The sequence below is a fragment of the Rhipicephalus microplus genome, chromosome 10 (assembly GCF_043290135.1).
Source record: "Rhipicephalus microplus isolate Deutch F79 chromosome 10, USDA_Rmic, whole genome shotgun sequence".
In the NCBI taxonomy this organism is placed as follows: domain Eukaryota; kingdom Metazoa; phylum Arthropoda; class Arachnida; order Ixodida; family Ixodidae; genus Rhipicephalus; species Rhipicephalus microplus.
The window spans coordinates 44,653,823-44,681,264 of NC_134709.1; the positions used below are offsets into that span (position 1 = coordinate 44,653,823).

The 27,442-nt window shown below is 47.1% G+C and overlaps 1 protein-coding gene across 2 annotated transcripts in view; it reads left to right on the top strand.

Annotated features, from left to right (window-relative positions):
* Positions 1-27,442, top strand: part of LOC119181735 (homeobox protein onecut) — a 202,079-nt gene that overhangs the window by 81,614 nt on the left and 93,023 nt on the right. The window contains exon 3 of one of the 2 annotated variants that reach the window (XM_075875579.1): positions 25,850-25,897. The exons of the other annotated variant lie outside the window; for it this stretch is intronic. Within the exon in view, the coding sequence (XP_075731694.1) occupies positions 25,850-25,897 (48 nt within the window). The remainder of the gene's footprint in view (positions 1-25,849; positions 25,898-27,442) is intronic. 2 annotated transcript variants of the gene reach the window in all.

Below are 27,442 nucleotides of genomic sequence, written 5' to 3' on the forward strand. Positions count from 1 at the left end.
ATTTACTCATATAAAAGACTACGTTCTGCTACTACATGCAGAATGCCGTGCATGACGATGGTGCTCATTGCAGAACAGCGGAAAGGTGGGCTAGTTGGTATTATGTACGATGGTGCTTCATTGGTGTTTGAAATTCTACTTGTCGTTCTAGCGCTAACGCAGTCCTCTGGAGGGAATTTTTTCGTTTTCTCTACGTACCATGCACCACACTGTGAACGTGGGAGGAGGCATACCACGACGCCTTTGCGTCCTTTCTTTAGGCCGGTCGTCTTTCGTTAGCGAAAGGGAGCATGTGAGATGAGCACCGTGAGAAACTTTAGATTATGACTAAGCACATTCTCTAGGCGTCCATTCACCTTCGCTTTGTCGGTTCACAGCTTTTCCTTTCACTGGTTACCGTGGTAAGCAAGCCAGGGAGAAACCCTCGAATCGCGGCTCCTTATTAACCCTTAATTCTTTCTTTTGTAAAGCGTGCTTCTTGACACCCACAGTAAGCTTGCAAACAAGCCAAACGTACAGCACAATAATTAGACATTTATTCAGGAGAGGAAAAAAAAGAGCGTACGTTTAGCTGCATAAGTAGGTAAAATTTCAAAACACAATCCAAGCTCCCCTTCCCCCTTCTAACCAGCAGCAATATTTCCAGATAGAAAATTAAGCAGCGTGAACAGATTGGCATACAAAAACAAATCCCATTACGCAGCTTTGTAAAGGGGTGTGCTAAGATTTCGCCCAGCGTTTGCTAGTAAAACGGAATTAGAGCATTGCACTTGGAAAATTTTGTCAGCCCTCTCACACGCCCTCCTTCCTTTCTACTTTCTAGTGGAAGTCGGTGCATTTTGCACGGGTGTCCGGTCTCAAAAAAGTCCGGACGCAGTCGCCATCGTCCACCATCGACGAGCGAGGGGAGGCGGGGCGGAGGACCTCGAATCCTGTCGCGTTCTTATTCATTCTTGCCACAATAATTTCTTCCATTCTTGACATACGGCCCGAGGCCTCGAGAGAGAAAGAGCTCCGTTATAATCATGTTACACGGCGGTGTGGGTACCAGTGTGTGTGTGTGTGTGTGTGTGTGTGTGTGTGTGTGTGTGTGTGTGTGTGTGTGTGTGTGTGTGTGTGTGTGTGTGTGTGTGTGTGTGTGTGTGTGTGTGTGTGTGTGTGTGTGTGTGTGTGTGTGTGTGTGTGTGTGTGTGTGTGTGTGTGTGTGTGTGTGAGAGAGAGAGAGAGAGAGAGAGAGAGGAGACGTGTGTTAGGGCGCCGGATGTGGACGCGAGTTTGGCTCCATAGCTGCGACACGCCCAGGGGCGCCTTTTCCCAAGTGTGGTAATCGAGTTACCGCAGATAACGCCGCTCCCACGTCGGCGTCCTCCGCGAGCGGAGGAGTTGCAAAGAAGGCCCCCGCCACGAAACATAAGGACGCGTCCGGTGGTCTCGCTTATCTCGCCTGATCATATTTATCGAACGGAGCAAATCGAGACTAGAAACGAGCGCCCCCGTGGTGGTTGGTAGATCAGTGCGGTGACGTAACATGGGGTAAATAACGTCGCAGTGGTTCTATAATAATCCTATAAAACACAGAGTTTGAATTTGGAGCAGTTAGAGCACCTTGTTAAAATTTTATTTCTTGACACTGATAATATATATGAAGGCGAATAAAAAAACAATTAAACGCCCTGCCGCGGAGGTCCAGTGGCCAAGGTACTTGGGTGTGGCGGCTGCATCATTGCTGCATGCCCGTGTGCTCTGATTTGGGTGCACGTTAAAGAACCCCAGGTGGTCGACATTTCTGGAGCCTTCCTCTACGGCGTCTCTCATAACCATACGGTGGTTTTGCAACGTTAAACCGCACATATCAATAATAAAAAAAACTATTAAACGTTATTCCAAATAATACTCTATTACCATCATCATCAGCCTGACTACGTTCACTCTAGGGAAAAAAGGATCTCCCATGTTCCTCCAATCAGCACCGTCGGGTGTTTTCTGCTGCCACGTTGTACCTGCAAACTTCTTAATTCAAACCTACTCACCAATTTTTTTTTCTTTTTTTCTCATGCGTTTGCTTCTTTTGGTATTCGGTCAGTTACCCTTAATGACCAGCGGTTATCTTGCCTATGGCACTACGTGCCCAGCCCATTTCCATTTCTGCTTTTTGAATTCAACTATGATATCCTTAACCCCCATTTGTTTCCTGACCGCCTCTGCTCTCTACAACTTCAATATGATGCCAATGTTGTACTAGCTCCAGAGTCAATATTTCATAATATTTAGGCTAGATGCGGTGACAATGTACAATGAACGTGCAGCTGCAAACGGAAAGTTCTTTCTCGCAATTTTTTTTTGAAGATTACACACTATCGGTGTGTTCTAAAACTTTTTTTGTTTGCATTTTTTGTTTTCTTTCTTTTTTGCTGTCTGTGGCAAATATCTACGCGTCCTAATGCTTTCTATTTGGGAAAGACAGATAACACCATCGTTCACTGCTGGAGTTTGTTCGTTTCTTTGCACCACTACAAGATTGTGAATCAACGGTGTGACGTACTTACAACAAAGAACTGTCTCTGAAACAACCACTGTCGGACTCGAGGGAAGATTGCTATCATCGTCCCATTGTCAGTCTTGTCTGGAAGCCCAATTTCGTTTTCGAAAAATGAAAACATGTGACTTTTGGAATCGTCCGAGAAGAGTCCATTCCCATCCCCCGCCTGTCTCAACTACCGATTGCTGCTTCGCTTTACACCATGAAGTCAGCATTCGACAACGTTTCCACCATTTCGGCAGAAACAATTCGAACCGAAATTCTAGACGAAAACGGTTGTGTCACGAAGAAAACTAGAGATAGATAAATGTGCGAGATGTTATATACAGAGGAAAGTGCGATCAATCTATTTGGGGAAGACCCATCATTGCAGTCCACCGATTTGTCCGGTGGCGGGCTGTTTTGCCGGGTCGCGTAATGCACTCTACTAAAGGGAGCAAAGAAAACGGTCACACGCACACACACGAAGGACAAAAAAAAAGCTAGAGCAAGCGCAATTCCCAATAGACGCCAACTGTGGAGTGTTTGTTTCTTTTGTACGTGTCTGTGTCTAAGCATGAACGTGTGGCTTAAAAAAGGTAAAAAAAAAAACAAATCGCGAACCTCCAAGCTCATAATCGCCGAAAAGAACTCGACGTGGACCACCTTAACCTCGTGGTGCTCGGAAGCAAGCTGGTGATTTTCGGCGTCATCGCTTTCTGGTCTCAACCTTGCTACGCTCTCTCGCCGACAGAGCAAGATGACTGTCTTTTGGGGTGAGTTGGAAACCTTTCGACGAGAGCTGTACCCCTCAATATTACGTGGAGGCCAAAAACTTCACGTGGTCTTCATCGTTTCTTGAACTGAGCACAGGTTCTGTCGTTGGCTTGGTCTGTTGGCAACTCTGTGCAGAACCGAAGTCCCAGCAAAACAGAGCAGTATATACGCCTCGTGTTAGCTCGCGTCACAACCAAACCCGAACGGCTGTAGTGAATGACAAGTTGAATTTATTATTCGTACGTAAAACGAGCATCACTCACAATTCTCTTCCAAGCACTTACGGGGGACCACTTACTTCTAAGAACGCTCGAGAGAGAACCATTGTGGCGGCAACTACAAAGTCGCACCTTTTAAATGCGAAGCATTTCCTAGCGAACTTCGGCGACTTTCAGCGTATCTATCTATCTAGCCACCTACGGCTTTTAACTCACCTAGTCGTTCCTATAATGATATCGATACCGAACTTAGTATGGCATAACATGACTGTGTGAAGAGAGAGCGAGAGAGAGAAAGAGAGAGAGATAAAGATGCAAAGAAAGGCAGGGAGGTTAACCAGACGCACATCCGGTTTGCTACCCTGCACTGGGGAAGGAATGAAGGGGAGAAAAGAGGTTGCAGAGAGGTGAGAAGGTACACACAATCACGAGCACACTCGGGGAGCACACAGTCTACAGGCGGTCGCTCAGGTTTGTTGACTTTAAGTAAAGTAGCAGTGCTTTAGTCGCTTTCTGCGCAACTGAGGCAGATGCCCAAGGTCCTAGTATCTTCTGCACACAAAATGGTCCGGGGTCAAGTTGATTCAAAACGATCCGGAACTGCGTGAAGAACATATTGGACTAGTCATAACATGAAAATCGTGATATGTATGTCATGAATGTCATGATTTACACTTCATGGTCCTGCAGCTCTTGCGGTGGTTTTGTTCACATGGCATGTTGCAATACTTGTATGGTATGACATGACTGCATGGTGAACACAAGCGACAGACCCTAACATGAAAATTATGACATGCGTGTCATGTAACAACATGACCACATGCCAAGCTGATGATGCGCTCGCGGCCGTTTCGCTAGCGTCACATATACCAAGTTTGGTATTACGTACGTGAATAGATGATGAAGGTATGTATGTGACTGGTGCAAACATGATAATCATGAGATGCGTGTCCTGTAACAACCTGACTACGTGCTACGCTCATGATGTGCTCGCGGCCGTTTCGCCAGCTTCACATGCCCCAAACTCGGTATTACGTGACGCGAACGGATGAAAAAGGTAAATGACATATCCAAACATGATAATCACGACATGCGTGCCGCGTAACAACATGACTACATGCCACACTCATGATGCGCTCGCAGCCGTTTCGCTGGCTTCACATATCCCAAATTTCGCATTACGTGACACCAATGAATGACGAAGGTATGTGACTGGCGCAAACATGATAATCATGAGATGCGTGTCATATGAGAACATGACTACATGCCACAGTCAAGGTGCCAGTACATTTTGACGTGACGCGGTGTGCATGCTCGCCGGCGTTCATTTCGTCGCGTCACGCCGGCGTTGCCATGCTGCAGGCGCCGGTCCTGCCATATACTCTCAAGCGTGCGCCGCGCTGCGTTGCTTTGTCGCATGCGCGTTTCAGCGCGTCCGGCGTCCCACCGTCACGAAAATAGGGAGACTCAGTGTTGCCTGGGTAAAGCATCGGCGTGAATTGCAGCATGTCGCATTTCGCGCCGTCTGCCATCGGGCCGCGCTGACGGACGCTGCTCGCGCCGGTAGCGTTTGGCGTCAGGCTATAGAGTGCTCGCGTTTTGCTAACGTAGCGTCGCTGTGCCCAGCGTGCGCGCGTGTCAACGCTACATTCGAGTATACTGGGCCCTTCATGATGCGCTAGCGGCTGTTTTGCTAGCTCCACGTATACCAGATTCGGTGTTACGTGTCGTCAATGGATGACGAAATATATGACTGGTGCAAACATGATAATCCTGACTTGCGTGCCATGTAAGAACATGACAACGTACCATGCTCATGGCGGGCTCGCGACCGTCTCGCTAGCTCCACATATACTAAATTTGGTGTCACGTGATGTGAATAGATGACGAAGGTAAATGACACATCCAAACATGATAATCACGACACGGAAGTCATGTACGGCATCATTTACATCCACCTCGTAACGTTCGGCTGGTTTTAATGTGACATATGAACATTTCTCATACGCGCTAGGTATATCATCGATTCCTACTGTACGTGGGATCTGCCAATTTTCTTACCCCGTGAACTTGCCACATAATAAGGCGAGAGCTTTAAATGCTTAATGAAACGCGAAATTTCACCGCTGCCGTCTCGCGTCCCATGGCTTCTTGTGTCTCAGGGTGTCGAGGACGAGCAATGCAAAAAAAAAGTCATCACGAGATGACGTCACGATGGAGTCACAGATGACCGCGATTTCGTGACGTCAGTATGACGTCATTGTAGCTCACGAGACGTGAAGTCACATAATGACGTCATAACATCGCATCGTTGCTTGGTCAAAGGCGGTTGGCTCTCGAGGGCGATGCAAAAACGATAAGGTGCTTCCGATCACGGCGGCAGTGCTTTTCCACGTTGAAGTGCAGAAGCTTCAGGAGGATGGCAGGGCAGCAGCAGTACGTCGGTTGAGAGGAAAGAGAAATTTGAGTTCGCCTTGGAGTCGTTGAATGCAGAAGGGCACCTGTGTGGTTAACTCTCCTTCGAGAGCCACGATTCCACAAAGGGAGTTTAATGACTCCTCTAAAAGAGTTCACGTGTCAAGAGAGCCATACGTGGCAAGACAGATCTGCTTGAAAAGAGAGGTAAATGATTAGTTGAGCTAGTTGGTTGACGGGCTAGATGGTGGGACTGTTTAGAGCTTGATACATAGTCACGCTGTGTCTTGCTGTCTTTATTGAGTAGTCTCTTGTCACACTAAAGACTATCACGACGTCTGAAGTGCTTGATGATGTTACAACATGGCCCCGCTATTGTCGTCATCCGACATATTGATTCTTGTTGCCTCTGTTTGACACATTCCCGCTAGCTCCGACGAAGCCGCACTTCATGACTCGTAAGAAGCATGATATTCTCGCGTGAATGTTTTGACGGCAAAACACTTGTGTTCACGTGTCAATACATTGTGCTGTCTGCAGCCACATTCAACCTGTTTCTAGCTATGTTTGCTTTTCAAATGTGCAAGCCTGGAAAAAGCATGCTCACGCGGCTGTACCGTAGAATGCTGTAACAGAAGCTTTACAGATCTAACGAAAAAATGAAGGAATATGTTTTAGGGGCAAGACTGCGGGCCGCTCCCATGTTAGGACAGGAAGACCACAAAACAAAATTACTATTTCCCATCCTACAAGCAAGCGCATAGAGACGCGTGGCTAGTAGACTAAACGCAACGTCAAAAAGCAAGTGACCGGAGTGGGCATGGTAACTTGAAGAAGTCAAGCGATGCCTCACGTTGTTTCTGTGCTTTTTACTGCTTCTTTTATTGATTGCTGAGCCTCGGGGTGAAAGAATACGGTTCAGCCGAGAATCAAACAGAGATTTCCTGATTACAAATAAGCAGCGCACGACGTTTTACACAAAGAGAGACGATAGGGACACCGCTGCACTCTCAACTAGTTTATTTCGTAAACGACCTTGGTTATTATACAACAAGACGGTGTACCACGTGCTACAATGACAACGTATTTTCTAAAAAGCCAACTTCGCAATCGCTCAAAATAATCGATGCTTGGCTTATACAGTAATCTTTTCTTTTTGCGATGTGGAAGGCCTCAATCACTTCCCTTGTCATCTTATCTCTGTGGCTGGAAAGAATTTTAGTCTCAGAGAACAGCGGGGAACAGCCACATTCTAAGCAATGCCGTCTTAAGTGCGAGTAAGCATTATTAGCTAATGCTCTCTTGTGCTCCGTTAACCTTGTATTTATGCACCGGCCTGTTTGACCGATGTACATTTTCCCACACGACATGAGCAAACAGTAACCCACCGCGGTTCTGCACTCCACAAACAAAACACTGTGCTTAACAGAGCACCGACACCTATCCTTTTTTGTCAATCGCTTCCTATCTAGCCTAGCGCATATCTTTCCTAGTTTGTTAGGTGCAGAAAAAACAACTTGTAAGCCATACCGGCTGCCTACATTCTTTAGATTATGTGATATACTGTGCGCATAGGGTATGGAGACACATTTCTTTTTCCTTTCTTCATAGTTCCTCTCAATTTGAGGCTGCTCCGAAGATATATTCTTGCGCACAAGATGAACCAACTTCTGTGCGGTCCTGCGCAGAACATGCTCTTCGTAACCCGCACTAGCCAATCTATCTACTTGTCTGATGAAGCTATCATTAACTTTGTGGGGACAAGATTTGGCCAAGGCAGCGCGGAGACAAGAGAATGCTATGCCATTCTTAACTGTCTTTGAATGCCCGGAAGAATAGCTAAGCAGGGGCTTCTCAGATCGTGGGCTATATAACCAGCAAACATGGTCTGGCTTACGATCTGAGAAGCCCCTGCTTAGCTATTCTTCCGGGCATTCAAAGACAGTTAAGAATGGCATAGCATTCTCTTGTCTCCGCGCTGCCTTGGCCAAATCTTGTCCCCACAAAGTTAATGATAGCTTCATCAGACAAGTAGATAGATTGGCTAGTGCGGGTTACGAAGAGCATGTTCTGCGCAGGACCGCACAGAAGTTGGTTCATCTTGTGCGCAAGAATATATCTTCGGAGCAGCCTCAAATTGAGAGGAACTATGAAGAAAGGAAAAAGAAATGTGTCTCCATACCCTATGCGCACAGTATATCACATAATCTAAAGAATGTAGGCAGCCGGTATGGCTTACAAGTTGTTTTTTCTGCACCTAACAAACTAGGAAAGATATGCGCTAGGCTAGATAGGAAGCGATTGACAAAAAAGGATAGGTGTCGGTGCTCTGTTAAGCACAGTGTTTTGTTTGTGGAGTGCAGAACCGCGGTGGGTTACTGTTTGCTCATGTCGTGTGGGAAAATGTACATCGGTCAAACAGGCCGGTGCATAAATACAAGGTTAACGGAGCACAAGAGAGCATTAGCTAATAATGCTTACTCGCACTTAAGACGGCATTGCTTAGAATGTGGCTGTTCCCCGCTGTTCTCTGAGACTAAAATTCTTTCCAGCCACAGAGATAAGATGACAAGGGAAGTGATTGAGGCCTTCCACATCGCAAAAAGAAAAGATTACTGTATAAGCCAAGCATCGATTATTTTGAGCGATTGCGAAGTTGGCTTTTTAGAAAATACGTTGTCATTGTAGCACGTGGTACACCGTCTTGTTGTATAATAACCAAGGTCGTTTACGAAATAAACTAGTTGAGAGTGCAGCGGTGTCCCTATCGTCTCTCTTTGTGTAAAACGTCGTGCGCTGCTTATTTGTAATCATGAACAATCACCAACTCGCCCAACTTTCGGTGTTAGAGATTTCCTGTGTGTACGTGACTAGCATACCGTTTTTTTTTTTTGCTTTACGGTGTGGCATCGGCAGAAAACCCGAAACGGAGCTCAAAAGTCGCGGACGCTCGCTTATTAATTAGCGTAAGGCAACTCGAAGAGTGCCGACCATCTTTATTTTTTGTTCATGTTATTTTTAGTATTAGCTTTTTCGTATAGATTAGCCCCTCCACCAGAGCTTTGTGTGCACATCAGCTGGTGCTGCGCTACTGCCGGGATCGGCCCATTTACACCGAGACGCTGTTACGTTAAGGTCGTCGGATGGCATACTGACAATGCCGCAAGTACTGCTCACTTGTGACTTATGACGTCATGCGACATTGAGTTTATGCGAAGTTATGAATGATGTTTCTGTCTCCCTTTTTCCTCTTCTTTCTCTACCCTCCTCTCCCTTTCTCATCTTTCTGTTCCCCTTCCCCAATCCTCCAGTGTAGGGTAGCCAACCAGAAATCTTTCTGGTTAACCTCCCTGCCTTTTTCCCTGTCTGTCTGCTTCCACCTCGGCGCGCGGAAGGAACACGCATTTGTTCACCTAAGCATCACGTAACTTTTAACGGACCTCTGTTGCTCAGTCTCATTTCGTCAGTCGGGTTCAGGCCACCACCGACCAAGTACCGCGAGATATCGTCAGGTCTCGTCAAATATCGCAAAGCCCCTTCACTCGGGAGATGTGCTAAGATTTAGCCTTACAGATATATATCACTGACAAAAAAACATACAACGCAAAAACACAATCTCCCAGTTCCAGTGGTATGCACATAAATTAAGTAAAAAGAATTTAAACATAAGAGCGATTCAAAGCGATGTGTCCCGACATTGCTGTTACCAATGCGAAAGTCATTTGTGCCTCCTCAAGCATCTGGCGTCGAAACAGACCGGTGAAAAAAAAATCATGTGAAGACGCCTCGCTGACGTCACAGTCACAAAATTTTATAACGTCATTATGATATCATCAGGACGTCACAATTATGGTGAGTAATGTTACGTTCCACGTTGGAGTAATCACACGACACATGCGCTTGATCAAACGTGGCTGATCTTGGAGGCAGTGCCGCAAAACCACGTGAGGTGCTGTAAGCTGTGACCCCTCCTATCCTTGAGGTAGTGCAGGAGGGAGAAGGAGTGACGATGAAGTACACTCAATATAGGAACAAGAACAAAAATTGCCGGAGTATTTGCGTGCTTCGATGCAAATGTCATCAAAATATGATAGTCTTCTGCCGGCCGTACTGCATATTGCGGGCGCGTGCGCTGCGCGCCTGCAATCTCGGAGGCCATGCTACATTATCCCTGGTCTCACTCGCGGCCACCAGGTGGCAGCAACATATCGTGGGCACTGGGGTTTAGGGACAACATATCAAAGCACTGGGGTTTAGGGACCGGGAGGGCAAAATAAACTTTAAGCGGGTAGACTTAACTAGAAGGAGGTTATCTGATTGGTGGCTAAAGTCAAGGCACGAGTGAAAATTAAACTCTTCACTGCAAAGTACGAATCCTCAAACTCTTTTTTTAAGGAAAAAAAAAATAAATATAGTTTTTGGTTCATTAGGTATTACGGCTTGGTGGCGCTAGCCACCGTCCGATCTAAAGGGTACAGCCATATCCATCCATCCATCCACATGGCTTTTTCGTGCTTAGCGTCACATTTTACGCGCAGGGTAAGAAACACTAGGGTCTTTAGAATAACGTATCAACGTACTTTCTAGTAAACCAACACACCACCTTATACTTAAGTATTGATGTTGCAGATCATATAAGAATGATCACAAGCATGAACGCAACCCCCCGTTCAAGAGTGCTGAGCGTTCAAAAAAGGCTTAATGTTTGTCCGCTTGGGTTAATCGTGTGGTGGAAAGACAGATAGATAGACAGAAAGGCCGAAGTTTCTGCGTTAAGGTATCCAAAAGAGACTGTCATCTTTAAAAGAAGGATGAGATTGCACGAGGCACTGTGCGACTTCTTTTTTTCATTCGATAACCCCCACGACCCCCCTTTTCCAACGGCCAAGAAAGTTACTTTTAACAGCACGACTGCAAAGTATTTCGCTCCTTGACTTTTTGGTGCTAAGAGGACAATGATTTGTGCGTTCACTCACAAATACCGATGCAGGGCCGATACGCTCTACCAGACACTTTGAGAATAGGTCGATAGAAAGTAAAGGTGACAATGGAGTCAACAGGGTGGCCGCAGTCGAAGTCGATTTCGGTATTCTCACTGGGCACTGTGCGAAGCATGAACGTATACAATAGCTCTTACGACCGTTGTCCTTGTGCGATTTCGTTTCACAAGGTGTGAGGCTCCCGGGACGGCTTCATGTTCTCCAAGAGTAGAGTACCTAGTACTCTGAATGGTTAACCACCTTTTCTAAACACACATGCGCGCCAAATTGTTAACAACTTTTTGCAGCCACACGTACTCTAGAACTGTTTCGGTCGCTCATTCGCTTTCAAGTATCCGACATCTTATGGCTCTCCCAAGGTAGAGTACGTATATTGATATAATGCGTTGACAATATATTCTAAACTAAGCACTTTTATCTTGAACAATTTAACAACGTAATCTAATATGCACATCAACGTAAGTTAACTGATGTCTCGTGAGATAATGCTTTCGTCTACCCCCTACTTCGCGTTGTTTAAAGGTACCGAGTTTCCTAAAGTAGACAATGCGATCATAGGATTGGCAGGCGTTCAATCGTACAAGGTCAATATATTGCGTTGTTAAGTGCTGTCGAGTAGCCAATGACGACTGAGTCACCGTGTCACACACACACACACACACACACACACACACACACACACACACACACACACACACACACACACACACACACACACACACACACACACACACACACACACACACACACACACACACACGCACGCACGCACGCACACACACACACACACACACACACACACACACACACACACACCGAGAGAGAGAGAGGGGGGGGGAAATAGAGAGATATATTCATGTCAGATGGTTGCACAGCACCGACTTAGCGAGTTGCACTTCCGGCTTCGTGTAGTTCCATGTTCCGCAGACAGTGTTTTGCTTCAACGAACCTGGGGCATTACTGCAGCGCCGCGCTGGAGAACGACGTACCGAGAACCTCATCCCGAGAACGACGTACATCTATCCATCTATCTGCCAACAGCAGTCACGTGTTTCCGCCCGCGCGTGTTGATGGCGCTCCCCATTTTCTTCGCCACGAGCCATCGCTGCGCGTCTCATCGCACAGTTCGGCAGTGAAAGCTACTGCAGACGTGCGTCGCCGCGTCGAGACACTTTTCGTGTTTCGGCAACCCTCCGATGCGCGCGACATCTTTCGCGAAGCATTTTTTTTTTTCGCCTCTCGTTGGTCGTGATGACCCGCCTTCTTCCCTTCCATGTGCGTTCTGTTTTGTCTTTATTTAATTTCTATTTGTACTTTCTTGACGCACCACCTCCTGTCCCCGGTCTGTCTCTTACAACTTCCCTTCTTGCGACGTTGCATTCACTGCAAGACCTGGCTTGACATCCTGCTCGTCTCTCAGGTGCGCCGGTTCTCACACCTGTCGTCGTAGCCCCGATGCGCCTTCGACGTACTTTTCGGGTTCCCTGAACTCTGCTGGTTCCTTGTGAAAATTCGAACTTTGTAGGACGACCTCCAAGGGCGCTTTGACGCAAGTCTTGTAGTGACTTCGCCGCGTTATAGCGTGCTGGTGGTAGAGTAGGGTGATAGACTAGGTAGCTGCGATAGGGTCGCTAGCAGCGACGTAGTTAGGGGGAGGGTGTTTGAGAATTCAAACACATCCTCCTTTGAATTTTTTTTTGCAGTCCATACGAATATGTATACACGTACGCGCATACAAGCAGACGAAAATCACTTATTACAGTGTTGTGAACTCGACGCACAACGTTAACTATTATCAATTAGACGAAAATCAAAGGGCACACTGCACTGACATACTGTTGCCGCAAGGAGGTGAATAACTCTAGAGAGAGGTGCCTTGTTCTTTCCTGAGATTTCTCGTTGGTGCCTGGTTGGAGTGGGAACAATGTTATTCGTCAAGAGGTACGTAATCTTGCCGCTAGTAGGTGTGACCAACTTCACATTTTCGCGTGCTTTATAGGCAGTGCACGTGTGTGAAGCACTTGCCGAAAGTCTTCACAAGTTTATAGCGACTTGCAGCAATCAGTACTCCCTCTCCTCTTCTACTATCCGTCTTGATAAATTTAAGTGTAGGAGATAAATATAGGATGTAAGACAGGCGTTAGCTTCCTCGATTGCTTCACTCCACGTCTTGCTTAAAGATAGACTACAGATTATGCCTGCGCGTAGATAGCGAAGGGGGAGGAGAGCTTGGGTTTTTTTCTGGCAGCTCAGCGGGACTAGTACGTCAAACTGGAGCCGTGCCGTGACGGTGCTCTATGCAAAGACTGATTCGCGTTTGCTCACAATCTACAACCACCCGAGAGGCGCTGTCATTCTTTCGCTCTCGAGAATGATCCGAGAAACGAACCAACTCTTTCTCAAGAAAAGCAAATCCTTTTGTGCTCTCAGTGTGACGATGACTCGTGCCTTCTCGATCGGCACATCGCGCTAACGAACCCCACCCCCGCGCCAACCCTAGTGGCACTGTTCTAGAGTCAGGGTTATTCGGAAGCCTCGAGGTTAAAGACCAAGTACGTCGGCCCGTAGCGGGTTGCATCAGTCTCTCTCTAGCAGCACGGCTGTAATACGGATCTCTGCGGAGGACGGTCGGAAGGGGTATCGGCCGGAGTACATACACGGCGAGGGCGCGAAGAAAAGGACCAGCGCAGCAGCGTTCGCTCGATCGCGAATCGAGAACTCGGGCGCCTCGGCGGGGAAGGCTAACCGGATTAACAGCGCCGAGCGCTGCCAACGCCCGGCGGTGTATAAACGACACGCCCGCCCCCCTCCCCCGTACGTTTCCGTGGGTCTGCTACGCTTGCGTGTAAATACATCTTTCTACATTTATATCCCGGGTTCAGATTCCCGAATCAACGGAGGCGGGAAGTAGTATTTATACGTCTTATTCGGAAAAAAGACAGCGACGGCTAAAGTGAGGGTAGCAGATCGAGGCGTTTCCGAGAGGTCGCGCAGCGGCGTGGAATCAACCGGCCGAGCAAAAGATCAACACTGGAAAACCGTGCGGACTTCGGGCTCCGAATCGCCTCCAGTTCTCTCGGGCCTCTCCGTATACTTTGTCCGTGAAGTCCATTGCTGTCCGAAGCGCCATTGAGTTTTAAGGGCTGCGCACCAAGTGAAGAAGAGGATGGGGGTGGGGTGCTGCGTCGCTTCTGCTCGGAGTTTCTTTAGCCAGCGCCTAGGGGCTATGGAACTTTCACGCGGTTTTCGAAGCGAGATTTGAAGTGTTCCACTAGGTTCGTAAAAAAGTGGTAAAAACTCGAGACTGACTCACTATGAGAAGGTTCGTGACCGGTAGAGCTGACGGGCGAACTGTCGTCCCTGCTCTATAGTCCCCGTTCTCAGTTCATTCCAATGACCCTCCCCCATTCCTCTATAAGATCTTTCTGCAAATCTGTCAGGTAGTGTCACGCTGCCTCCAGGATCAGTTCATCTTTGACTGACCAATGATGTCAAGCGATGACGTCATCGCGCTACGTCATGTAGTGTCGTCATCTCCGGCATCAAAAATTTTTTATGACCGATGACGTCATGACGATGACACGTGATGACGTCGTTATTTGACGTCATTACTGGTTCAGAAAAGGTCACGAGGGTTTTTTTTTTTGTTCATGCACGAACGCCGCAAAAACAAGGAGGTGTGCCATTTAGAGCTCCACTTTTAGAGATCACGTTTAAGATACGAGTTACGAAAATGTGGGAATAGTGGAATGTTTATACGCTATGATTTGCGATAAGGAATCCCGGCAAAGCGCGGAACAACGGACGCGATCGGTGCGTGCTATTGACCTTTGTAATGTGGTGCACTGTATTTTTAAGCGATATGCGTCCTTGTCAGATGTTCGTAAAAACTTTTTTGGTTAAACGTGCCGGATTCCTCATTCAGCACTTTCAAAATCTACAGACTTACGGCGCTACTATTCAATGCCAGGATCTAGAAAAAAATATATATGCTTTTACGTCAGAGAAAACTTGGAGCATTCATGGCGCCACGCGCGGTATTGGTTGGCCGCCCACGAACGAGAAAAAATTTGAAAGTTCGTCCAGAAATTAAGTTTGTCGTTCCGCGCTGCTTTCGTTGCATCCAAACAAAAAGTTCGTTCTCCAAATTACCGTTCTCCCACCAAAATCGAAGATTTCTATCGATTCAATCGTCACGTGACAAGTCTTTCTCCCCAGGCCAACAGTGCTCTTCTAACGCACGTTCGTTCTTTCCACATACCTTCATAGCCAACGCCGCTTCACCGTCAAGAGTTACCACGGTAGCTTGCTGCCATGCCTCCGAGTGTTCATCCGTGTCACCGCTCTTGAAAGCTCACGCTGTCCGATCGGATTAATGCCCGACGATCACGAGACGGCCCCTGCGTCGACGACGGAGTAATTAAGGGCGCCATAACTTCACCCCCATGGACGAGACACGCTCGGAGACACGACGAGGGGGTTTCGAGAACAAAAAGGGCTCTCACAGTGGAACAATCGTTCAGCGAGTGTTTCAAATACTCTTTCGACTGGGCGCAGCCGCGCTTAACTCTTAGCCACGTCATGCTGGCGTTCTTTCCGCTGCGTAGTTGGCCACCTGAATCAGTTCTACTTGCGCGCCAATTCGTATCATTCCGGCGGACAGCGGCGGGAGTTCAATTAGCGTTATCCACCTCTCGCGCGGTTTCCCGCGCCGAACAATGAACGACGCCGCGATGGGGAAAGTAGCCTTCCAAAAAAGAAAAAAAAAACAAGAAAAAAATAGCCATACATATATGAAGTGGAATGCTCGCTTTTCACGCTCTGCTTTCTATATTCCTCTCAGACCCCCCCCCCCCCCCCTTAATACACATTTTCGTTATATGTCTTTTTTTTACCCCTTCTTTAGTTGTAGGTCTTCGCTTCTTTGAGAATCTAGAAGTACTCGGTTCAAATGGAGGCTAGACGGGAGTGCCTGTGTGCATGGATAGATGTAAGGAAGAAAAAAAAGCGCGCGCATAAGGGCTAGGAAGAGGGAGGCGAGTCGCTTAAGAAATATGGTGCGCCTTTGCGCCACGATGAAAAGCGAATTAGAATAGACGCGGGAGACGCTTTTCTTTATTTTTCATTATTTTTTTGCACACCCTCTCGAACTCTATCTCTCGCTTTTCATTTCGTAATATGTCCGTTTCTGCCTGTCTTTCTTTCCGGGTTCACCGATCTGTTTATTGTATTTCGTTATTGTCGAAGCGCTTTTATTTATTTTTTAATTAAAAAAAACAAAAATTTAGAAGAGTGGTTGATAGTGCACCATCATGTCTTCTGCGCCACTGCTTGCCTCCTCGGTAGTGCAGTGTTGTTCACGACTGATAGGGGAGCTTTAAAATAAAAAATAAATAAAACTCGTCACTGGCGAAAAAAAAAAAGCCGTTCTTCCATTTTTTCCCCTACGTCTTCCCAAATTTTCTGTATCTTCTCTCTGCCTACGTAAATCTATCGTCACGCAGCTGTACGCAGTTTTGTTGGGACACGCAAAGGTTGCAAAAGACGGAAGCGCTGAAGAACAACGGAAAAGGATCCTCACTGTGGATGAAGCAGGGGGTTAGGGATTGGTGGCAGAAACTGGGGGAGGGGGGAGGGGTCAATGCCGGCGCGGGCTGATGGGATGACGGGGGAGCTGCCACCTTCGGGTGCGCGGGTTGGGGAGAAAGGGTTTTGCTTCCAGGGGAGAAAACGGGCGTGCGTTCATCAGCAGTCCATTTATTTCCAAACGAGCGCCCCCGATTTCACCCGAAAGAAAGCGCTCGCTTACGCATACCCTCTTCCGTTGCTTTCTTTTATTCCTCTGGCACTCATTTATCCCTACTAACCTTTTTTTATATTCCTTGTTTTTTCAATGCGATCTTTCTACAGCAGCACGCGCAACCGTGGACTAATAGAGCAGCGCGGAAAGCTTTTTTTTTTTTGTCACTACTAGCGGGTGACGACAACTTTGTAGGATTCTGAAGGGCCTGCCCGGGGCAGGGCACATTTGACAGCTGCGAGCATCGTTTGTCACAGAGTCGTCAGTTGTTCCTTTGCATAAAAAGAGACAGAAGCGGGAAGTATAGGCGCGCAAAGCTTTTTTCGTAATAGAAACCAGTGACAGGTTATTGACAGAGCCGTATTGAAAAGAGGACATGAATGAAAAATAGTTAGCGCTTAGCGCGTAGTATACTGTCTTTATTTGAAAAAAAAAGGGAAAATGTTTAGCAGGTGGATGCATACCGTAATCGTTATCATAGCAGTGTCTGTTGAAAGCTTGCGCAGTTGTGTTATCAGCTCATGGCAGCTTATGCTGCTCTGCGTTCCGTGGATCCGCAATAAAAACGAAAGAAAACAAAAAAAAACCACTTTTCGTAAACAATAAAGAAGCTGTCTCGAGGTTCGCTCGTGTCTCCGTAAACATTGCTGAAGACAGCTCGAGTAACAGTGGCAAAGTTCGATACCGAATACACCGCTGTTGGCCCTCTATTAAACGTTGAATATAGCTACGTTGGGAATTGAAATATGCTATTACCGTTCAACCCACGTGGTCTGCAAGATGTATTTGATTCCTGCCAAGCTGCACTTGAATATGTTGGCTCGTAGGCCTGCGAAAAAAAAAACATAGATAAATTAGTGTGAGACTTCTGCTCCACGAGCGATGATATGTTTTTTTTTTTAATCAAGGCCAAGCAGTATCGCGAAACAAGAGCATCGCGATAGTATCTCGGGCTACTCCGTATCTGTATTTATGCATCGAGATACATTTGAAAATGAATCTATCTGTATCTCAGTAGTGGAATATTTTTTATGGTGTATCAATTATATCGCGATATCGTTCTGGGCGTGGGTTACTCGTTACTTCTTGGGTCGAAGATGACCACACGCTTTTGCGAAGGGGAAACGGAAACTTTCGTGTGCTAAGCGAAGCAAAGGTGCACCACCAGTCGGCGACAGAGGCGCACGCGGGGTTTCTCTTCAGGGGACAGGGGGGGGGGGGGTGACGTCGCAGCGTTCTTCCTGCTTGTTGGGCTAATGCATAGCGCTGAATTCGCCCCCCCCCCCTCTTAGGTGACTAGGCAAGTGGCTGCCATTTCTGAACCCCCCCCCCCCCCCCCACCATACGCACGCCTACGGCGGCTCAAGGTTCCCTAGACACACAGAATGGCCCACGTGATAGAGCACCCGACGCCACTGATGGCATAATCGCGTAGGCATGGACTGTCAGCCTCGCTGACCGATGTCACTATCTCTCAAGCTGGTGTAGCACCCCTAATTTTCTTATCGGGGGCCATGCCATTTAGTGAGTTCGTCGGTCTTTTGTGGAAGCCGAACGGACGTTGTCTAACGCAGACTGAGAAGCCGATGTTGCTTGAATGCACATAACGGAACAATTTCATAAGCAGAGCAGATCTTCTCTACAAAACAAACGTGTCAATTCTCTCAATTCACTGGCGTGCGTTAGTGATTCGGGGGATATATCTTACTTACAAGTTTCGATGCGCAGCAGCATTCTTCACACTTTTATGCTGCATTTTGTATAAATATATTTTTCAAAATATCAGCATTCACAAGATAAAAGGTGTTCCAGTATTTGTACCTATATTCCCGGATAGTTTTCTCGTGTTTTCGTGAGTGTATCGAAAATATCCCGTTACGCCAAAGACGAACGTATCTGAGTATGTATTACTACGAACGTATCCGAGTATACGAACGTATCTGACGAACGTATCTGACGAACGTATCTGAGTATATACAGCGCATGTATTTCTATATTTCTATTCTGGAGTACTTTTCTGGGAATCTCTGCCCAGCCCTGATTTTTCAACAAGTCTGTCAGCTGGCAACTAAGCTAGTCCCGGTCAGCAACTAAGCTTAGCCACCTGAATGAACTGACTTCGCTCAGACTGCGCTCATTTTGGTGCAAGGCTTGTTTTTACCACTTTTTTAAAGCGCGAATTTCGCCAGCTGTGGGCATTTCGAGCGCTATCTATCTATCTATCTATCTATCTATCTATCTATCTATCTATCTATCTATCTATCTATCTATCTATCTATCTATCTATCTATCTATCTATCTATCTATCTATCTATCTATCTATCTATCTATCTATCTATCTATCTATCTATCTATCTATCTATCTATCTATCTATCTATCTATCTATCTATCTATCTATCTATCTATCTATCTATCTATCTATCTATCTATCTATCTATCTATCTATCTATCTATCTATCTATCTATCTATCTATCTATCTATCTATCTATCTATCTATCTATCTATCTATCTATCTATCTATCTATCTATCTATCTATCTATCTATCTATCTATCTATCTATCTATCTATCTATCTATCTATCTATCTATCTATCTATCTATCTATCTATCTATCTATCTATCTACGTCTGGTAACCTGAAAATCTCGTCACGTACGTCGTCAAGCCCTTTTTTTCAGTCACGTGTGGCACATACCTGTAATGCACGGGCCGTGACGCGCGTGCATATGTCACAGACTATCGACAGCTTACAACTACCCAGGAACGGGGGGAACAGCCATACGTAATTTCAATGCCAGAACGTTAAGAAAAACTGACACTGGCAACACGGATTCTACGAATGCAAAGAATAAATAGCGCGGTTATAGCGGGCATCGAACCCAAGCATTCAGCGTGTCATTCGAGCCACAACGCCACGCCATATTTGGAAACTGCTTCGGAAAAGGCCCTGGTTTATTTATATGTGACGCTTAACATCCCAAAACCACCATATGGTTATGAGAGACGCCGTAGTGGAGGGCTACTGAAATTTCGACCACCTGGGGTTCTTTAACGTGCACCTAAATATGAGCACATCGGCCTACATCATTTTCGCCTAAATCGGAAATGCAGCCGACAGAGCCGGGATTTGATCCCGCAACCTGCGGGTCAGCAGCCGAGTATACCTTAGCCCCTAGACCGCCGCGGCGGGGCTCAGAAAAGGCCCTATATGTAGGCGTTACGTTGGTACAATGTCAATTGTGGTTGCAGTGCTGGATATCTAATTTTACAAACATTTCATATGCGCTTCCATGATATAGGCGTCCCGTCAGGTCAACGTCAACTGCATATTGAAGTGCCATCCACTGATGTTGGTTTACGCAGCACTAGCCAGGCCTACCATCCTCGCCAACTTAGGCGCTACGTATCAGCTTCGTGCTTCTGGCGTTGGCGATACCCATTTTGCTGTTAGCATCGTTACGCGACTCTAAACAAGTTTTTGTGTAAAAGATACGCGACTGTTTAACCTATGTCCGTGCCTACTACATCTGTGCAAGCCTTTAGCGTCTTTTCGTACAGTTTTGCTTTATAACAAAACTGTACGAAAGGTGACTGTTTATTACAAAACAGTCACCTTCCATTCGCATGAAATTGATTGCCATGGTACGCGAGATAAGCCGAACTTTTTTTTAGTGGTAGCAAGAAAAAAAAAACACGCATTAATTTTAAAACAATAGTGACGTCATACTTGTCTATTGCTATGCCTGTTTTCTGCCCTTATAGTGTATGCAAACAGTTTAACAGGCAATTATTCGTGCCCAATCATAAGGAGAAAAGAACTCTGAAATGATGTTTTTTTATTTTTTTGGCTATGTTATTACATCGCCTTACTAAAGAGATAAAAAGAAGAGGAAGGCAGGGAGGTTAATTAGAAGGTAGTATCTGACATACTACCCAGCTGGGTGGTTGGGGAATGGAGGGTTGAAAGGGACACGGGAAAATAATAACAAAAAAAAAACACTCGCAGCCACACAGAGCATTCCACTCAGAGTCGTTCTGACAGACTTTCGACAAGTGAGACAACTAGCCTCAATTAGAAGAAAAACTATTCCGGCGTCGTACACCCCTAAAGTCGCGAAAAAAGGCATTACGAGCAATATTAGACTCACTAGAAAATTGAACCAGATACCTTCGTATTTTCCTATGTTCTGCGTCTCATATTTTTCGCGCTACGGGGGTCTGCGTCTGTTCTGCGTCTGTACGGGGTGAGTCGCTAGAGCTTCCAACGTTCTTATTTATATTTCACTGGCAATACACATTCTGTTGTCGCAAGAAATGAACTACTTTCTGTTCTGTTCTCGCTCACTTGCTGTGGAAAGTTTGGGGTTTTCATCTCGGCTATTTCATTCCCATAATTGCTGCATCCTTTAAAGCAACCGACAGGAAGCGCTGCTGTAATTGGGCAACTCCCTAAACAGGTCATTTGATATAAAAGCGGCGACATTAGCGCTGCGTTGGGAAGGAATTTGCTAGAAGCAACCCTCTCCTGCGGGGCAAGAACCGGATTGAACCGCCCTCCTGCTTGTTACTTCGCAGTCATTGATGCTATTTGTCCATCGTGCTCACTATGCAGTGAAGTAGACCACATACAGCGCTTCATCCAGTGTCGCAAGCGTCGTTTTCTAAAAAGAAAGAGGCATCTGGATAGCATACAGAAAGAGGGGGAAGAAAGGTGCATGGTAACGTTACTTGATGCTTCAACGACCGGTAGGGGGTGGAGAAGAAAACGCCACTTTGCTCTCCTTAAAAAAAAAAAACGCTTAATTTTTTTGTTCACAGCAAGCCATTGTCAGGACTGACAAGTGTACGTGAAGGCAGCTTGCAGCCAAGGCTGCGAGGCCTATGATTCGCAGGGTAACAGTCGTGTCAATGCGCTTAGTCATGCCTGAGATCTAGCCGTGGCGTTCGACAAACTGTACGATGCACCTCAGCCACCCATCAGACCCTATCTCAGTTATGACCTGATTAAAGTCGGGCATCGTAGTTATCGCGTGGTATATCCAGTGAATTCGCCATGCCGGGAAATAAGTTGTCGCTGTGTCAGCCGATGGCGATGCTTTGCGACAATTATCGCGTGGCCATTGTAGTGGTGGTTGTGATGCGGCGGTGGGTCGGTTTGGAGAGTGAATAACGACCTTTGTTTACGAGTAAACTTTCTTTACAAGTTAGCTATATGCCAACAGCTCGGACAGCCTTTTGGTTATTCGCGACCAGCTTTGCATACATGGCCGTCATTCATTCTGCTTGAACGTATACCAGGACCGCGTTACAAGGTGTGAGTTTACTAGTCCCATGTCTCGCGGATAGTCAGCAATCCAGTGGTCACAGCAGCCTGTTTCTGATTGTCACAGGCCCTTCGAAGGTATAAGGTGCGTAAAACCACTCTTTTGGAGGCCATTGATTGTCGCTTTTTTTTCGCTATACGAACTGCTGGTATAATAAGAATACGCTTTCTCAGCCACCTAATTATCATGGACGTAGGCAATCGATTTTTGGCATCTGATATTGGTTTCACGAGAGGTGACGTCGAACATCGGCATGACATCCAAAAAGTTTCACGAAAAGCGGGTGTCTTTTTCTCAGAAGGCATGATCGATCTGTAGCTTCTGCCATCAGGAACCATATTTCAACACGCATTGCGCGAATGGCTTCGGTTATTGCGATTGCGTGATAGGGCGCATCATTATTGCCCCGCCGCGGTGGTCTAGTGGCTAAGGTACTCGGCTGCTGACCCGCAGGCCGCGGGATCAAATCCCGGCAGCGGCGGCTGCATTTCCGATGGAGGCGGAAATGTTGTAGGCCCGTGTGCTGAGATTTGGGCGCATGTTAAAGAACCCCAGGTGGTCGAAATTTCTGGAGCCCTCCACTACGGCGTCTCTCACAATCATATGGTGGTTTTGGGACGTTAAACCCTACATATCAATCATCAATCATTCAAATCGGCGCATCATTATTGTGCTTCATGTATGTTAGGCATTAGCATATACTCCTGGTGTGATTTCAGCGTTGTGGACTGATTGCACATAATGGCTCGCTCGGATCGCAGCCGAATAGTAATCATGACACTGTCGGCAATGTGAATGTACGTGTACTGGTGTCTTCCATATTTTGTCGTGTTGTAGCCGAGAAGCCTGATGGCTATCATGCTTCTCGGCTATTCTCAGTTCAAGCTTTACAGAATAACTCACTGATTCTCATCTTGTATCTAGCTTAAAAGTGAATGCAAAGGACTTACGATGTAATATTTATACTTCCGGCGTATGGTATAGGAAGCAGGACTCGCTTCTGGATAACCTCGCCTTTTTTTGTCTTCTTGCTGATTTCTCAATTTAAAGACTGGTTGTTTTATTGTCTGCTCAGTTTCTAACTCGATCACCTCTAAGCATTGACCTGTAGTCCCCCTTGTGCTGTATCGTAACATAACGGGTAGATACATTTTCATATAACATCATATTGTCATCATTTTGAACCAGATGACCTCGCAATGTCGTGGACATGGTCAATTATATTCCCTTTGATTAATGTAACCATTAAACCTACTTCAGCCAGTGAGCGCTAAGTTAGCTTGTCGATGAGCAGGTGAGAATTTGGACACCGAGAAAAAAACACACACAAAAAAACGAAATTACGTGTTGCGGGAGGCTGCTTTTAGGCACGTAAATGCCACCGAAGAGAGGTTAATAATAATTTATGCAGTTTAACGTATCGAAACAACGATGAGATTATGAGAGACGCTGTAGCAGGGGGCTCCGGAAATTTTGACTACTTGGTGTTCTTTAACGTGCGCCTAAATCTGAACACCTGGCACGGAAGAGAGGTTGACAGCCTGTAAAGGACACTTTCGAGACGATCGGTCGTTAACAGCCCAGCGATTGCCACAAATAATGCGCCCGAGATTTCACTCGTGGTGAAAGTGATCACCGAAGCCGGTATTCATCACTATTTACGATACTGTGGGAAATACATTGCGAAAGCTACTTTATACCACATAGCAGAAGCAGTAATCACGGCACTTCGCGAGAAACCAGACGGAATCCGAGAGTGTAGCGAAGGATCTTAGCAGCAAAGCCACCTATGCTACATGTAAGCCACAGCATCTTAGAACGTTGGTGTAAGTGACACGAGCGCCCAGCGACGGGCAAAAAAGAAAGAGATGCTTCGGTGCGTACTGAAATTTTTATTCTCGCTGGCTACAAAGCATACCCGCCGCGACAGTCTAGCGATTACGGTGTTAATTCTAAGGTTCGCGGGATCGAATCCCGACCACAGCGGGCGCATTTCTACGTAGACGAAAAGATGGAGGCCATGTACTTAGGCTTAGGTGTGCGTTAAAGAACCCCAAGTGGTCGGAATTTCCGAAGCCCTACACTACAGCGTCTCTCATAATCACATGATGGGTTTGGGACGCTAAAACCCACAGGTAAATCATCAAATAGCCAGCTCTTCTAAAACGTTTCGTCGTACGGGTACGCTTTATCTGATGTCCGGCTCCCGGCACACCGTGTGCATTTTAGCCGTCTTATCAACGTTACTACTACACCACACTCTCTTATCGCCACAGCCTATAGGGAGATTTAGAATAGCGCGCCGCGAGCCCTTGCGGTGGGGTCGCTGCCACTGCGCATGCGTTGTAACGTGAGTCAGTGTTCGCGTTTGTAGACCGCACGCGAAAAATCCGAAATTGCGTGCGGTGATGGCGGCCCGCGTGTGGCCCGCAAGCGCTGGTTTCGAGGCTACGCTGTCGCTCCGATCGTGCGCTGCGGATCACAGCAGGGCAAACGCTATTCTAAATCTCATGTTGCGCCCGCTACGCACACAATGCCCGCAGTGCTTGCAAACGGTATTTTAAAACTCCCTATTGATGACGCAGCTGAGGTGTAACATTTAAGTTTACAGCGGCATTGCATCAATGATTGCAGTTGCCGGTTCCTGGCCGCTACAAAGCTTCTAGGCTGAGACTATAGCGAAACGCATTCACGCAGCCGCTTATGGCGTCAGGAACACCATTGAACACAAGTTTTTTTTTTTTTAAACACGAAATAGCTTCGCGTGATGATTGAAGCTTGTCACTTCAAAGCAGCTCACGGTCTCTTCTAAACTAACTCACGAAACGGGTGCCGCATTGCGAGGGCTATTTCGGGGTAAAACGCAACTCCGGCGTCTCGGCGAAGCGGCTCACTTCTCTTCTCCACGTTCACTTTTCACATTGAGGGTGTCGAGCAGATCTGCTGCACATAATAACGTACGACTTAAAGAGTACACGCGTTCGTGTCGGTAATAACAGGCGTTTTATGACAAGCTCGCGATGGATCGCAGGTGGCAGCAGCCGCTGCGCTGCCTAGCTAGGCCTACCGTCTGCAACGGTGCTTACATAGACGGAACCATCACACGCAGTGGGCTGTCTCTACGTATTCGTCGCTCGCAAAAGCATGGTTGCATTCGTTACGTTCATACAAAACGAGGCAATGTTGAGCAAAGGTGCACTGCATAATAATGGCATACGAAATCTTCCCAGCATACATGCCGCTTATGATAACGTGATGGAGGCGCGCGTTATATTGGATGCTGGATAGCATCGTGTGTTCATGCGATTTAGAAATGGTGACAGCCGTACAATGTTATAACCTACTTCTCTTGCAAAGCAAGACAAAGTTTGCCTGCGTGCATATCGCGAGTACTGTACGCGTACTCGGTTTAGTTCAGTTCGTGCGTTTTCACCTGCGAACACGCGTATAACGTCGCGCAGCCGAGCAACGCTATATCCTCACAGGTTCCTATTTACTGCTCGCATTGTAAACGTGTTCTGTGAAGAAGTTACAAGCAGGAAATAGCACCTTTAGTAAGAACAGTGAAGGCGAGATATAAACCGCTATCTCGTCTTTGAACTCACAGAGGTTTAGGGGCTTAATGAAGCGTGGATTTGCAATTTCTATCCATGACGAAAAAACAAAAAAACAAATTTAGTGCCAAGCCTAACGATGTCACGTTTCGACCGTGTCGCTTTAGTTGATCCCCTTTCATCCATGTGCTAACCAAACCTTTCCTCTCTTTTTTTGTTTCTTCTCTGTTCTGTCTTTCTAGGTACGTACATGAGCGACGTTCATTTGCCGTTTAACTCCTTACCCTTTGGTGAGAAGGACAACATCTCTCTATCTCTCTCTGCATATCGCTCGGTAGCACCTCATTTCCCTTCGTAGAAGTCACGTGGTCACCGCATGCGCCTGCACCAAATGCACCACAGAGCCCGCACCTCCCGTTTGACGTATGCTGTTGCTGCTTCTGTTTTTGTTTTTTTTTCACCGCAAGCGTGTGTTTTGCCCGTATAACGATATCACGGTGCATCCAACGTTAAGCCGCTATGCCGTAGCGTGCATTGCCGCTAAACATGCGACACTCTCACCAAACGCACACACACACACCGCACGCATGTCGTAGCTCGTCGCACAGAGATGTTTACTGTACGATCACTGTGAATAAACACATTTTTCTTTCAGAGTGTACAAGTGGCATGTAAAGGGATACATATGCGCTGACGTTGCAGGAAAAAAAAAGCAAGTCTGAGAAACACGAACGACTTATGTTCCAGCGAAGAGCTGGAACCCATCCATCTGGAGTCTGCGCGTGACACCTTTGTTTGTAGTGGGAATAGCTTACACCGTCGGTGACGTGCTCTGGTTTTGAAGCTATGTACTATTCGATGACCGCATGCGTTACGCTAGGGTAGGATAGCGTATAACGTGAAACCACTTTGAGCAGCGTACGAGCGCCGTTTGGATGACGCCGCGGGGTCTGAGCTCGGCGTCATTATCTTTTCGCTGCATGCCTTATAATCTCGTTTATCTTGATCTGCGCTGCGCGCAATGTCGCTGCGAAGGTGTCTCTATCTAATGGTAGCGTGTACCGCCGTAACGAATGATTTCCTTATTCCTATTGAAATATCCCCCGACTCGAGTTCTTCGCCGGCCGTAAATTACGCGCTTTATGTTGCGAGGCAAGTGGTTGTTAAATGATTAGCAAACGCGAAGTTGAACGAACCACGACATCTTTATTGGGGCTGTAAAAATTGGCTGCCTCTGTGTACTTGAAGGCGTAACAGGAAAGCACGCTTTACAGGATACACGACGCGCGGTCTGCGCTACCACTCGGGCGCGCTTTCGGCGCCCTGTGTGTGAGCAGGGCCCGGGCCCGGCGCAGCCGTAGGTGGCGGCTCCGAGCCCGGCCCCCTTCCGAGAAGCTCCGCCCCGGGTCCCGCCTCGCTGAATCAATGGGGCGATAGTTGAAAAGAAAGGGCGGGAATCTAGTGAAGCACTACGACAGCTTCGAACGGTTGATAGTGAGGGAAAGGGACAGGCCGATTCACTGAGGGAGGCCCGAACAATCCGGTCTCCCGCGCGCTCGTGCCGTGGAAGAAGCATCAGGTTGCGGCGCGCGCGCTTACCCTTCGCGATCACCCTTAGGGTGAGGTGTCAGTCACCCTCGCCGTTCGGTTTTTAAGGAGGCGGCCGCTTCACCCGATGCCAGCCGCCATGCAAAACGAGACGCCCCACCTCTAACACAGCCGCCCGCGTTCGTCCCGTTCCGTCATTCCCGACGCAGGTCAAGCAGGCTCGTCTCTCTTCCCCATTTTCCCCTTATCACTCCTCCGTTCGCTGTCTCCCCTTCCCTAGCCGAGCT